This window comes from Passer montanus, unplaced genomic scaffold (genome assembly GCF_014805655.1).
Source record: "Passer montanus isolate IOZ18808 unplaced genomic scaffold, ASM1480565v1 scaffold68, whole genome shotgun sequence".
NCBI classification, from domain to species: domain Eukaryota; kingdom Metazoa; phylum Chordata; class Aves; order Passeriformes; family Passeridae; genus Passer; species Passer montanus.
In genome coordinates, this window is record NW_024371926.1 from 927993 (window position 1) to 943658 (window position 15666).

The following is a 15666-nucleotide window of genomic DNA, read 5'->3' on the forward strand; positions in this document are numbered from 1 at the left end:
AACCGCAAGTTTTATAGTAAAAAAAGCCACCGCATACTAGAGCTGTTTTATGTAAAATTTAATAGAATAAGCAGCTATTGCTTATGTTTGTATTTTTTCTGCTTTGATCTTTGTCCCTCCAAGCCAGTTTTTTTCTTGTTCTTATTCTTATTTTTCACGTTGTGAGTTTCATAATACCGGACTCCGACTTTCTTGGAGCGCTGCTGCCTCTCGGCTCGTCTCCTCTGCAAACACAAAACACATTAGCAAATCCCCAGCATCCAGAGCCTCAGTGTCTGCAGCTCTCCAATGGTGTTCACTTTGCATTCCACACACGTTAAGTAAAATAAATAATTTCAAACAAAATGTTACTCATGTGACTCTATACAGAACCCACCCGCCCTGCTCTTAGGAGAGTAAGCTCTGCTTCAGTCTTTGCAGCAAAGATACAAGATTCAATCTGGTGTGCACAGCCAGGTAAGAGGGGGGTGACAGAAGCTGTCACAGATCATTCATAACAGAATTCAGTTTTTATTTCCCTTCTGCTCATGCCCAAGTCTCAAAGGTCTTTAGTGACAACAGGCTCTTTAGTGATATCGCCAAGGACAAAAAAGCCAGCTTATTTCCCTGCTCAGCTGTACTACAGGAAAGCACACTTACTTCTTTGGATGTGAGCTTCTTACTAGGCTGTTTACCCAACTGGTCATCATCATCATCACTTTCCTCCTCTTCTTTCTTCTTTCTTTTCTTCTCTATGCTGCCTGCAACAGCAGAGATCACACACTTGGTATCTTCCAGAACACTCATTAGTTTGAAGACCTTCAGGCTGAGGTCACCATTTCAACTCCTTGAGCAACACATTCCCTTGGCTGTATTTAAGAACTTCTATCAAAACAACATGAATGTTCCTCACAAGAGAATCACAGCTATTACTGTGAAAACTGCTCTCAAGAAGCAGGTTGCTCCAGCCCCATCCAAGTCCAGGAGAATTCCACAGTCCTGCCAGGACAGGGCTCTCCCACCTGATTGTGCCTTTACTCAAACTGACTACAACAACCGAAGCCTCGGTAAAAAACTATAGCCTGAAGTATCTGCTTTTATAACATCCCAAACCCCATCCACTCCTTCCTGTAACACCCAGGGCTGCTCTGGCTGCAGCCTGCTGGGAGCCCAGGCTGCTGGAACACAAAACTTGCCTTCACTGGATCTTCCCTCACTGAGAGGGACATCTCTCCATCTCCCACCTGTTCCACAGGCAGGCTGCACCAGGTGAGCAGCAGCCCTTGGGACAGCTAAAGGGAGATTTTAGTAGTTTTAGGGGGAAAAGATCTTGCATGCAGGATCCAGTGAATGCTTCTCCCCTTAATGCTATTTTTTTCTCTGATTCATAGGATTTCCAAATGTAGATTAAGAACATTTACTAATCTTGTTTTACCTCTGTCTTCAGTTTCTTCGGGTTCTTCATCCTTCTGTACGAATTCTGCAAACACTGTGTCACTCAGTCTCTTGGGGATTCTATGGAAGATAAAACCAGCAATAAAAGATTGTTGTTACACAAACAGTGACCACCTCTGAGAAGCCATCAGACTCCAGCAGATCCCAGTCCCCTGTCAGCATCAAAGCCAGTCTTTGCAGCAGGATATTGCAATACCCTTTTTGCTGGAGTTACTGTGCTTGTGTGCTATATGAGAGAGAAAATGTAACACTTAAACCTTGAAATCTGTCTCCTCACAAGGCTGGTGGGTGAGCTTTGCTACAACTGGGCCTGCTGTATGGGCCAGGATTCACTACACATGCACAAAGACCCAGGCATATCCATTGGGATTACCCAACATAAGGAGAGATGCAAGGATGCAGTATTGCTGCCCACATAACCAAGATAATGCTAATTCTAATCCATAGTTTAAGAGGCAGCTTTCCAAAAGTGAGAACATTTTTAATTTGCTGGTAAATAGCAGCTCTTGGAATAATCTTTCAAAAACAAACTGCTACTTGGCCCAATTCCCAGCCCTTATAGCTAAGCCAGATAAGCTGTGGCAAAGTTACATGTGTCAAGCAAGTCAGAAATGGAGTCCATCTGCAGCAGAGCCTCATCAACCCTTTCCCCCCTGCAGTGTATTGGAGAGATTCAGGTACCTTATTGCTGAGAATCTCTTGGCCTTGGCTTTATCCAAAAATTTTTTGTATTTTGCAATCTTGTCCTCCAAAGCCTTAAGAACTGCTTTAGAGCTCTCCTGGGAACCTGGTGCAGGCACCTGCAATTCCTCCTCTCCTTGATCCTGCTGTTCCTCATTCTCCTCTTCCTCCTCCTCCTCCTGCTCCTCCTCTCCAGGTGAATCATGGTCTGTGTCATCAAAACCTGGCACATCCACAGGAACCAGGTCTTCTTCTGAGAACTGAGGTGCCACGTTAATCCTGCCGAAGTTCTGCCGAATGTTGGACATGAGCTGCCTGATTTCAGTGTTTGTGTTGTTCCCCTCTTCTGCTGGCTCCACACCTGGTGCCACCAACTCAGAGACTTTCTCCTCAGTGATATCTTGGCTGGATGTCACAGCTGCTTCCAACACAGGAGGCTGTAAGGAAGAACAGAATGTGTTATCCCCGAAGTCTATCCCACTATCTCCAGGAACAACTTCCATTTTCTGTTGTTAGAAAAAGCCTAAGATGACAACATGATTACTGACATTTCTGGTAGACATCTCTGTAAACAGCACTGCTACCTGGTCCTCACCAAATTCAGGTGTCACCTGAAGGACCATGCTTGGGCAGAGCCCAGGACATGCACTGCCCAAGGTCCATGGCATTCTGGGAAAAGCAGCAGTGACTACCATTAGGAAAACCAAGTATGTGGGAAGAGGAGGCACAAGCATCACATTCTTACCTGGGGATCTGGCTGACCTGGTTGATCTGGTTCTGCAAATGGTGGCATCACAAAGAAAGGGATTCTGCCCCTCTGCCAGTCATTGAGAACCATCTTGCTCACAGTCTGCAAGTCAGGCTCACCACCCTGAGAAAAACAGAACAGTTTATGTCCATGTTTGGCACACAGCCCCCCGATGCCCCATGAGCAACAGAAAGATTTCCCAGGTTCAGAGCAGGCCACAGGCTCCTCCAGCCCACAAACACAGGCAGCTGGCACACCTTTAGCAGTTTTCCAGTCCTAGCAGCGAGTTTCTCAAGGAAGTCTTCTGTATCTGTCCAGCAATCAATTTTGTATGTCTTCCTGATGTATTCTGCTTTGGCTCTTTCCAGCACAGCACCAATATGGTCTTCAGGGCTCTTAATCTTCTCAACTTGAACCTGAAAAAGCACAGCAGAGGATCAGTAGAGGATCAACCCTCTGAGACCATCACAGTGCCAACAAGCAAAGCCTTCCAGCAGCCAGTGCAGACACATACCACTCCCTTCAGCACAATGTCTGTCTCTGAGTCTCCTGATGGATAAACCACCCCGGGGCAGTCGATGAGGAAGATCCGCCGCATCAAGGTGATGTACTGCCACACCTGCAAGAGACCAGCAGCTCCCCATCAGCACCTGCACACAGGCCTGGCTTCATTCTTGAGGACCAGAGTCAGAGAAACAGAGCCTGACCCAGCATTTGGGTCAGGAGAGCACAGACAGGGAGTGAGGGCAGCTGAGCATTCCCATCACAGCCCTGCAGTACAGCAGTGTGGGAACTGGGGAATGCCTCAGAGCAGGGACTGCCCACGAGCCCCTCCTCAGGGTCACACAGCCTGTGCAGGTCAGTGCAGAACCTGACAAGGTCAGCAGGCTGATTTCAATGACCACATCTGCATCTTTAACACTGGGATGTTCCTACCTTTGTTTCCCCTGCAATGGGGGCCACGTTGCAGACCTTCTTGGAGCGCAGGGTATTGATCACTGAGCTCTTGCCAACGTTGGGGTAGCCAATGAATCCCACACTGATCTGCTTCTTGTCAGAGTGTAACTGGTGAGAAGCAACAGATCCTTTTACATCTTGGAGTGAGGGACAGAATCACCACTGGAGTTCTGAACCCCGAACGCTAACAAAGCAAAAGACCACACACAGTAACCCCCCAAACCAACCACAGACCCCCAAAATTGTTTTGTACCTTTCCAAACTGCCTTAGGAGCTGTATGAAAGCACCTTTGCCGAATGGGTTTGTGAGGCTGGCGTGGAAAGCCAGTGTTGGATACTCCTGGGAAAGGACAGCAACCCAGCGCTTCTGGAGAGGCAAAGGGGACTGGGTTAGAGACTGGGGCTGGACAGTGACACCCTGAGCTCAGAGAGGAGGACACAGCATCTGCACTGGGCTCACAACTGCAACTGGCCATCAGCATTGCTAGGGAAGAACCTTTGAAGCACTTCCCCAGCCCAACAGCTAAAAGCCCTGAGTATTGTTTGTATTAAAGACAAACAATTTCCCAAAAACGCCTTCACTGCTAGCTAAAACTCATTAGTTTAATGACATAAAGCAAACCAGCTGGGGTGGATATGGATCCTAGGCAGACTAACATTCAGCACACTCTGGAGACAACAGCTGAACTGTTAAATCCAGACAGAGGAAGTAGGGAATTTGTGGCTGGCGTGTGTTGCTCAACATGGCCAAACTTGGACAGATTTACATGGTAATTGTTACTTTTACTGCAGGCAAGCAGAGAACTCCCAGCGCCCCAGCTGCAGTACGCCCTTCCAGAGCAGCAGGGGACTGGCACAGAGCTGCACAGCCACAACAGGAACAAAGAAGGTCCACAGAAGAAGAAGAGTAACAGGCAGGACTGTGCTTACAGTGGCCCAGGTAGGAATGAGATCACATTTGTTCAGGACAAAAATGAGATGTTTCCACTTCTTCTCCTTTTTAAGGTAGGATTCCACATGAGGGGAGCGAGTGCCCATGGGATCTCGGGCATCAAGAACTTGAACAACAACATCTGATGAGTCAATCACCTGAAAAATAAAAAAACCCCACACAGATGTAATGGATTTTGCAGAAAGCAAGGTATCTGTACCTCCCAAATGAAAACTGGTCATATTTGAAACTGTATCATTAATTTAAAAACCTTGTATCCTTTACAAACTGCTAGTTCCCCACAGATAGTGAAGTTCAGACTAACATCCATGGATGCTCTACTCCCTCCTCTCCAAACTCAGCCTGGACAGCTCAATGACTTTTACCTGTTCTTATGCACCAGGGAAAGAAAACATTACCCCCAAATGGGAAAACTAAAGTGCTGCAGCACACAAACCCCAGTGTTCATCCTCCATTCAGCAACAACTCCCTTCTACCATTTCATAATGGATCAGGGTACAAAGGATGTTTTCTGGACCAATATGAAACACACAACCAAGCAGGAACCTGCTGTTAGTCCACGAAGCAACTACAGCAGGGAGCTGTCATTTTATGACTTGTTTCAAGCCAAGTGAATTTGTTTCACAGCTTTTTCCTGCAGTTTTGGCAGCCTCTTACTGAAATCTGTTTTGCTCAACCAATCTCAGTGCTTTTAGTTCCAAATGAAAAGGTTTTAAGCTACATTCAGAAATTCAGAGCTAAAAGTCAAGCAATTTCACACCTAAGAGTCACTGAGAGCACACACACTGCTCATACCACCCCGACTCACTCTGTCTCCATTTCTCTGGCAGCCATGGTGGCTCATGGAGAACTGAGGGTCAGAGCTCTCCCAAGATGACCCCATCAATATGCCAGATGTTTTCAGCCTAAAGAAACTTAAGGGAACATGACTCTTTTACTTGTGGTGAAATCCCAGGAATCCAAGAGAAACTTACACCTCCACTCTGCCAGTCCTCTTCTAGATTGTGTATTTTAACAATGTTTGTTCCTGTAGGACAAGAGCTCAAGAATCAAGCTCAGTCAGGCAGAGATTTAGAAATTAAGATCTACTCTTTTTGAGTTTTTGTCATTCTTGCTGTACAGGATCTCAATGCTGTGCTGAAGCCCCTCACTGTGTAAAGGCTGACAGATGACTGCTGCAAACTCCAAATGCCATTTACCTTGTAGAGCTCACCCCAGATTCTTTTGGACTGTCCTTTCTTAAAGATCTCCTCTTGTGCTTCATCCCTAGAAGACATCACCAGAAACATCAGCACCACAGATACAGGATCAGGATCTTTTTCTTTTCTCTTAAGCCATTCACAGACAAAAGAGGGGACAAAGCCCAAGTAACAGGTGGTATTTAGCCAAAATCCCACATTCAGCTAATCTCCTTTTCCTTCCTCCTCACACAGTAACAGCATTGATGGAGGTGCCAGATCCTTCTTTAAAAACAAGGCTGGCTTTTCATATGTGTATAGAAGGACTCATTTTCCTTTCCAGTCACCTTACACCAGTGTCCTCTGTCACCAGGTCTCGGTCCTTGCCCTGATCGTAAGACTCTGACGAGGCCTCAGCATTCTCCACCAGAGACTGCACATCACTTGCAGACAGAGTTGGTCTTTTCCTTTGTGATTTGGGGCCAAACGTTGTTTCAAATGTCTCTGTGTCAAGAATGTGAACTCTGGAGGTCTGAGGAAAAACAGGTTGGTTAAAAAAACAAACTCCAAGCACCATTTTTTCCCATCTCTCGTGACACACAGGAAGGAGCCCCAAGTTCAACACAGCCCTGGCAGCCTCTAACAAGTGACAGACACTTCCTTAACAATGTTTGAGTTTTCCAGCTCAAGCTTTGAGAAACACAAGAGTGGATACTTAATAAGCAACAAAACATTCTGCATTTGCCAACGACCCATGCTTCAGTTCTTCCACCATAAATGGTGTCAAATGCAATTACAAGCACTGTGATGAAAATTCAGCTGCTATCTTTGATCATTGCTTGTTTTTCTAACAAGAGCACAAATCTCGCCAAATTCTCAGATTTTTGTCAGCCATAATTACAATCAAAACTAGATTTTAAAGCTTGCAATGAAAGCCAGCTTGTCTTGGAACAGCAATCAATCCATGGCTGAAAGCAGCAATTTGTTTTTGCAATGCATGTTTTAACACAACCTTTTCCCTCATTTAAATAACATTCTTACAACATGAACTTACAAAGTTTCCATATGACAAAATAGCTACCAATAGCCCAAAATAATGGTTTAGACACTGTGAAAAAAAAGGCATTAACTAAAACGTGATGTACTAGAAATGAAGGCTGAATGAACAAGAATTCCTGAGACAGGATAAAACACATGTTGCACTTCAAATTCATCATGTGAGTGGCTGCAGGGTGCAGCAGCCTCAGGAAAGGCCCGGAATCTGTCAGAGGCATCAGAACATCAGCTGGAACATTAACCTATGAGAAATCAGATCATAATGTGACAGTATCATAACCTATCACAGGAGGCTTTGGGCTGGAAGGGACCCTAAAGCCCACCCAGTGCCACCCCTGCCATGGCAGGGACACCTTCCACTGTGCCAGGTGTTCCCAGCCTGGCCTTGAACACTTTCAGGGATCCAGGGGCAGCCACAGCTGCTCTGGGCACCCTGTGCCACGGCCTGCCCACCCCCACAGGGAAGAATTTTTTGGGAAATTTCCTATTGGAAAATGAGAAGTTTTATTAAATACTTTTTATTAAATAATCTTTGCCCCTACACTTGATGGTCACAGGGCATCAGAACCATCCTTCCCCAAGGAATCCACCAGAGCTGCCCCTTCCAGAGGGCAGTGTTTGCCAGGCTGAGCAGGGACAGCCCAGCTTCTGCCAGATGTGCACACAGCTGCACAGTGGTACCCACATGAGGTTTGATCCGGTCGTAGAACAGGGACATGGGCAGCTTCTTCTGCTTCATGATCACCCTGTAAGGATCCTTCATCACAGTCTCCATCTCCTCCTGGAATTTCTGTAGGGATGATTGCTTGATCACACGAGTGTTTCCTGAGGGTGAGAAACAAACATCACACCTGAACATTCCTGATCCCAACTGCTCCAACTGGGGAACTAATAAAACATGAACTTTCCATCTAGGAACAAAAACACCAGGAAACCCAAAGGGTTTTACTTGAGACCAAGCCCAAATAAGCAGCCAATCCCTTTCTTTCCCACCATTTATAGGAAATTTTAAAAATATCTCTAGGACATTTAACAGCCATACACATGGGCAAACTGTCTTGGTTTGAAAAGACAGGAGCCTGTGAAGGAAGGCAAAAGCCTCCTGTGAAATGGAGGTAAACCCCCTCCCTCCGAATTATCACAACTTCAGAATTAAAAGGGCTCTCAGGCAAAGATATGGGAACGGGAATAACAGGACACAAACCTTGGGGAACAAAACAGGAGCCAAAATATCCACCCTTAGGGGAGAGTGTGGAAAGCAAAGCCCCAAAGCACAGGTACAGGCAAGGGGAGACAATGATGCCTCAGGATTTTAGCTTTTGTATTTTTTATATATTTGTAATCCTGCAGTTCTTTAGTGTATAACTCCAAACTCCACACACAGTGGGAGCTGCTGCTTCAGGGATCCTTCACCTTCCCACACAGCTCTCAGACACCATTCTGAAACAAACACCTTGCAACACACCAAATTCAACAGTTTTGAAGCTTGCTGAGCCTGGAAGTTGGACAAAACTCACCAAACCACTTGATATTTGGTTCCACTCGTGCAACAGTGCCTGGTGCCACAGTTGACTGATACTGCAGAGGTTTGATCACTTTGCCACGTTTGTTCCTGAGGGACAAATGAAGCCATGTCAGTGCACAAAGGGCAGCACTGACCCTCAGGCCAGAAACAGAGGCACAAAATGCACAGGGGCCTTTGCCCTGCAGGGAGGCACAAAATGCAGAGGGGCCCTTGCCCTGCAGTGCTGGATGCTGCTGTGCACTCCACGGGGTGATTAACCCAGCCCTGAGTGCAGCCATGGCAGTCACAGCCCCTGCAGCCTGGCCAGACCCTCCCTGGCAGCCCAGAAGGGCTCCTGGGGCTGTTCTCTGACAAATCCCTCTGTGCTCTCTCACAAAGCCTTTTACCCAGCTCTGCAGGACTCACCCACACAGATCTGCAAGATGAGACCTGGTTTGAGCTCAGCAATATCTCAAAATCCCTCCTCCCTGTCTGCTCTGCAAAGAGTGGGAAATTTGGAAATTTAAATTTGGCAAAAGCAACCAAACAAGCTGATGTGAAACAGAGCTCTGAGAAGTGCCACAGGGGTGCTGCTGCCCTGCCAGGGGTGTCAGTGTGTGGCACAGAGGGGAACAGGGGCTGTGGAGATGCTCAGGGGAGCTGAGGCTCTGCAGGGGTTTGGGGGAGCTTTTGAGCTGTGCTGCTCTGGGAAATTCAGGAATTCTGCGTGGTTTGGGTCTCTCCAGGCAGATCCAGCAAGGGTTTCCCAGCTGCATCCCTGGTACACGCTGGGCTGCTGAGAGCTCGGGGTCAGGATCAGGATCGGGAATGGGATCAGGCTTGGGATCAGGATCAGGCCTGGGATCAGGATCAGGGGCAGGCCTGGGATCAGGATCAGGATCAGGATCAGGCTCAGGGTCAGGCCTGAGATCAGGATCAGGGTCAGGATGAGGCTCAGGCCTGGAATCAGGCTCAGGCTTTGGATCAGGATTAGGCTCAGGGTCAGGCCTGAGATCAGGATCAGGCTCAGGCTCAGGCTCAGGCCTGGGCTCAGGATCAGGCTCAGTCTCAAGCCTGGGATCAGGCTCCCCAGCTCACAGGGTTACAGAGCCCACCACAGAGCAACTTACAGAATTTCCATTAACAAAACAGCTACCAGTAGCCCAAATTAGTGTTTTAGACACCGTGAAAAAAATGGCATTAACTAAAACGTGATGTACTAGAAATGAAGGCTGAATGAACATGCGCTCCCCTGTCACTGCGCTCCGTGTCCCTGCCCGTCTCCCCATGGCGGTGCCGCCCGGAGCGCCGCGATCTGGCCGGGCCCGGCCCGGGGTGCTTGGAGGGCCCGGCGGGCCCGCGGGCACGGGAGCCCCCATTGTTCGGGACGTGCTGTTCGTGCAGTGACACATCATGGGGATCGTTCGGGACAGCGGCGGCAGCGCTCCCTGCTCGCCGATGGATGGGGGTGGCTGGCGGGACACTGGGACAGCCAGAGGGGCACTGGGGCTGCTGGTGGGACACTGGGTGGCAAATGGGACACTGGAGCACTTAGAGGGACACTGGGACTGTCACAGGGACATATCGACAGCCAAAGGGACACAGGGACAGTCAGAGGGACACTGGGACTGTTTGTGGGACACTGGAGCACTCAGAGGGACACGTGGACAGCCAAAGGGACACTAGGACTGTTTGTGGGACACAGGGACAGCCAGAGGGACACTGGGGCTGCTTGTGGGACACTGGGACTGTTTGTGGGACACTGGAGCACTCAGAGGGACACGTGGACAGCCAAAGGGACACTAGGACTGTTTGTGGGACACAGGGACAGCCAGAGGGACACTGGGCCAGCCAGAGGGGCACTGGGGCAGTCACAGGGACACTGGGACAGCCAAAGATCACTGGGACAGTCAGAGGGACACTGAGGTAGTCAGAGGGGCTCTGGGACAGCCAGAGTGACACAGAAGCACTCAGAGGGACACTGGGGCAGTCAGAGGGACACAGGGACAGCCAAAGGGACACTGGGGCTGCTCGTGGGACACTGGGACTGTTTATGGGACACTGGGACAGCCAAAGATCACTGGGACAGTCAGAGGGACACATGAACAGCCAAAGGGACACATGGACAGCCAGAGGGACACTGGGGCAGTCACGGGGACACTGGGACAGCCAAAGATTACTGGGACAGTCACAGGGACAGCCAAAGGGACACTGGAACAGCCAAAGATCACTGAGGCAGCCAGAGGGGCACTGGGACAGCCAGAGGGGCACTGGGACAGTCACAGGGACAGCCAAAGGGACACTGGGACAGCCAAAGATCACTGAGGCAGTCAGAGGGACACTGGGACAGCCAGAGGGACACGCTGCAGCAGACACTCGAGCACAAGGCAGGGCTGGCGGGTGTTTACAGGCACACGGGGCTGTTCTTTCTGGGTTACTGGCAAGGAATTTTAAACATTCGCAATAACAGCACTGCGTGTTTCTGTGTGAGGGTAAAGAGTTGTGCAGATGGTGGTTAACAGATCAAATCCGTGCAAGGCCTGTGTCCAAAGCCCACGTTCCTGTTGCTGCCAGACTGGAACAGCAGTTTGAATGCTCCTCACCTAGGGGAAATGAGCACACTGGGACAGCCAGAGGGGCACTGGGACAGCCAGAGGGACACGCTGCAGCAGACACTCGAGCACAAGGCAGGGCTGGCGGGTGTTTACAGGCACACGGGGCTGTTCTTTCTGGGTTACTGGCAAGGAATTTTAAACGTTCGCAATAACAGCGCTGCGTGTTTCTGTGTGAGGGTGAAGAGTTGTGCAGATGGGGGTTAACAGATCAAATCCGTGCAAGGCCTGTGTCCAAAGCCCACGTTCCTGTTGCTGCCAGACTGGAACAGCAGTTTGAATGCTCCTCACCTAGGGGAAATGAGCAAAGCTGAACTCAAACAGTGCTAATTGATAGCAGAGCTTGGGCCAGGGCCAAGCTCAGCACCTTGGGGAATACTTGCCCAAAACACAGCTCTGGCCCATCCTTCCCAAACACTTATGAGCAGCAGAGCAATGTCCTTCTGGTGCTGCTAATGCTCCTTTAAACCCAGAACAATAACAGAGCTGCTGGGATTTTGTTCTTCTAATGATTTTCAGCGTTTTGCTGTGAGGTGTAGAGTCCCTGCTGTACAAGGGAGCCACGATGAGTCAGGCCTTGGGACATGTTTTGTAAGACCAAGTCTGGAGTTGGAGGCTGTTTGGCTTAAGCCTACACGTTCTGGTTTTTCTCTTAATAGAATTATCTGTGCCTTGGGCATTGAAAAAGTGCACATTGATGTGGCTATAAAAAATCAATTCCAAATTGTAGATAATTGTTTAAGCTATCAGACTCGAGGCTCAAGCAGAAGAGTTTTCCCGGGACAAGTGTGTTTTCCATTAGGGTCGATATCAATCTGTCAGAAGAGCCTTTTGATTTTCAAAATTTTAGACTAAATAGTTGAGTAATACTTTTGCTCTGCTGTCCCCAACTCTTTCTTCCTTTCCCTTAAGAAAACTCCCTCTTTATTGTTAGCAAGAGATCTTGGGGAGCAGCCAGAAAGTCGCTGTCTCTTTCTGTGAGGGAGCAGACCCAGCCAGCCCTGGGCAGGAGGCTGTGGCAGGGAGAGCTTGTCTTGGGGATGCCCCAGAGTTGGGTGCTGAATTCCCAGGTTGGCAGCGTTGGCGGGAGGGCTCAGACCCTTTACGAGCCTTTGGGGTGGGCTACGAGCCTGGATTTTGTGTCATAAGGAAAGATCCTACTGATAACGTGTGGGACCTGCTTTCAAACTGGCACCTCTCACAAATCCCCTGGCCCAAATTCCAGCAGTTGAACTTGCAGCATCCCTGAGGCTGCAGCTGATTATTGTGTATCTGATAACGTGCAAGTCAGATATTTTGGTCCACTAAAGTGATGTTTTGTTGCTCCATGACTCACAGATTTTCCTTTGCTGTTGATACATCCTCCCATTTCAATCTTTAGCTTTTTCTCATTCTGTCCTGGCCACAGCCAGCCTGGACAACAGGGTCACAGATTGTTGTCCATCGCCTCTGCTACGTGGCCTCAGCTCCACTGCCTGACCAGAGCTGAAATGAAATAATTTTGAGTTTTATGTGGCCTCATCTTTGTCAAATCCCAGTGAATGTGGTTACATGATGCCATCGGAATGACTCATTCCCATAATTACATATGTTCTGAGGGTTATTCCCATTGTATTATTAAAAACTAGTGATGTTGGATTTTTGGCAGGCACCGTCTTCCTCGTATGATCTACAGATTTTGTCAATTAAATGAAGGAAAAGTAGATTTCCAAGAGTTCAGAACAAGACCAGACTTGCACTCAGAGCCTTTTCTCAGTGTGGCACTGAGCTCCTCTGTTTCATTTAACAGGATAAAGCAGCCTCAGCCATCTCCCTCTATTGCAGCAGTTCCCTGCAGAGCACAAGTGGATTTTGTAGCTCATCTTCAAAATCACGGGAGAAGATCTTGTAGGCAGTTTGTCACCACAGCTCAGTTCCTCAGGCATGGCTTCCCAGGGACTCAGGAGCAGGAGCGAGGGAGGGCTCCTTGGCAAAAGGTTCCAGGTGTGACAGGAAAGACAAAGTGATCCTGAATTGTTGCTTTGAATATGGAGTTCCCAAAATGGTGACTGAAACAACAGGGGAACTCGGGAGGGAGGAGAAAACTGAAGCCAAGGAAAAAGGCAGAAAGGTGTAAGAGGGCTTTGAGAGCCCAGGCTGAGCTGTGGCAGCAGGGTCCAGCCCCGAGAGCCTGTGGGGGCTCAGAGCTGGGCTGAGGAGCCCTGGGCTGGGCTGAGGAGCCCTGGGCTTCACCCTGGGAACATCTGCCAGCTCTGCAGATCCAGCAGGCACCAGTGCTCTGGGAGATAAAGCAGTTAAAGAGGAATGTTTCCCCCTGGTTTGATTTGTCAGTCAGGAAAAGTAACTTCTGCTCTTTGGGCTGGGCTCCTCTGTGGCCCTGTCGGTGCCTCTAAACCAGCATTTTACCTCAGGCTGGAAATTACAATGTACCACCTACCTGGCTGCCTCTCTTTTCCTGTTCTTCAAAAATCCTGGAAATTCCAGCAAGCAGCTCCATCCAAACTCTGGTTTGGCATTCAGTTGGTGTGATGTATTACCGTGTACATAAATGTCACCAGGGTGATTTATTGATGGTGACTAATTAAATACACTGGTATTTCTGTACTTTTAATATAGATTTTTTAAATGTGATGCCTATCATGTCTCTTTGTGAAGTCTATTGACTTCATAAAATTTGTAAATATATATCAGAATTATACTTTTTAGTGTTCTCAGACAATGTAATCCAAACAATAATTTTGGAGATAACCTCTTTCTCACTATCCTACTTTGTTTCCTTTAATCAAAGCTAAGATTTCTCCTGAGTGAGAAATCATTTAAACATAAACATGGGCTAAGGAGTATATACATTACCTCCACCTCTCTGGGGGTGGAAAGTCAGTGAATTACTGTGTGAGGAGTGTGTGTGCACACAGTTCATTGACTGTAGATGATGAAAAATACAGATTTATATTACCCAGAGGGGGTTAAGAATGTGATAGAAGCAATGTGTGCTTGGTGACATTCATCTTCTTTAGGTTCCAAATCTCAGCAAATAAGAGAGAAATGAAACAGTTCCAAACCCACGACTGCAAGCTGTCCATTATTGCTGTCCCTTTGTTCCCCCATGACATGGGATGTATTGCTCAAAATCTGAGGAAACAGTCTAGAAACCATCCTGCAGATTCTGACTTAATGGAATTCTGTCCAGCAAATAACACCAGGTTGTTCAGCAGGGAAAACAAAGCTGTTTCCTCTGCAGTAGAGTTCCTGACAAAGCATCTGTCTGTCTGTCTGTCTGTGCATCCAGCAGCTGCTCCTCCAGTCCAGCACCGAGCTGATCAAAGCACAGGCTGGGAGTAGGTGCAGGAGTTGGAGCAGTGACATTCCAGCCATGATCCACGTGGTTCTTTGGCTCTCCATGTGGGCAGAAAGCTCTCAGGAGAGGCTCGCTGTGTCTGCGGAGATTTTTGATCAGTTGGGTTTGACTCCAGTTTTAGTGAATAAACAAATGAAGCTAGTTCAGCAAACCCATTTATTGATTTATTTGTTTAAAGACATGTATTTTACAGTGATGCCATGGAGACAACACCACAACAGGGTAACTTAGTGCATGGAAAGAGAGCATTCACATGTGTGTGAGTTGAGGTGACATCACCCAGCTAAGGACATCTCAGCTTGGACTGGGGAGCTCAGTGTGCAGTTCACTTTGGTCAAAGGCAAAATGTTCCCAAATTCATAACTGAACCAGCTCTCTGGGAGTGGGAATAAGCACAGTTCTTGAGCTGACTCAAAAAAAAAAAAGAAAATAAATTGGATTTATTTGTTACATTTTTTCTCCTAATTGTTCTAAAACAATTTAATTTTAAAATCACCCCTACTGAAAAATCTTGGATATCTTTAATACGCATCTTAAACTTCCTGTTGCCTTTGTCCCTTTTTCTTCCCATTTTGCTCTGAAAAAGGGAAGAAAGTAGGGGAAAGGCTACAACAGAAAGAAGTTTGTCAGATTTTCTAATAATCCCTAGAGTTCTCTAAAATAGGTTCTGTTGATTTATTACATGCAGTTTAGTTTTGAAATAGTTGTGCTAATAGTGCCAGGAGTTACTGTAGGGAATCAAGTCATTACCAGAGCCTCATGTAGAAAACTTTCCTAATGCATTCTCTTTTCCTTAATCCTCGCTGAGAGCTCGGTGGGGCTGTGGCTCCAGGAGGGAGGCACAGCGAGCCAGGGAGCTGAGCTTCACCAGGGGGTCACTGGTGGGTGCTGGTAGAAGTGGAAGGGAAAATGGTTCTGCTTGTGAGCAAAATACTTCTCTCACAGGCTAGGAAATACAGCGAGGCTGGATCATTCAGAGGGGAAGCTTTCAGAAATCATGTGAACATGATCCATAAACAAATTCAAGGATGACTTTAAAGAAACTCTTTCTCCCCCTGTTTGGTATGCTGGTCGTTTATCATTGTGCTGAAATGGAATCCCCTTTCAAAGATGTAACAGCTTCTTGTTTACTTAAACACAAAGTGGACGATAGGCTGAAAGGTTTTTCTGCCAGCAGAGCAGCCAC

The 15666-nt window shown here is 47.7% G+C and overlaps 1 protein-coding gene across 1 annotated transcript; it reads right to left on the reverse strand.

The window, feature by feature from the left end:
• Positions 1-41: 41 nt before the first annotated feature.
• Positions 42-8971, reverse strand: GNL2 (G protein nucleolar 2; the record flags this gene model as incomplete). Its single annotated transcript, XM_039729073.1, has 15 exons — positions 42-224; positions 640-740; positions 1415-1494; positions 2116-2552; positions 2861-2986; positions 3121-3279; positions 3378-3482; positions 3800-3928; positions 4074-4187; positions 4751-4909; positions 5972-6038; positions 6298-6482; positions 7692-7831; positions 8524-8618; positions 8937-8971. Coding segments are annotated over 15 exons (2082 nt in total), but the record flags the coding sequence as incomplete, so codon positions are not given.
• Positions 8972-15666: the final 6695 nt, after the last annotated feature.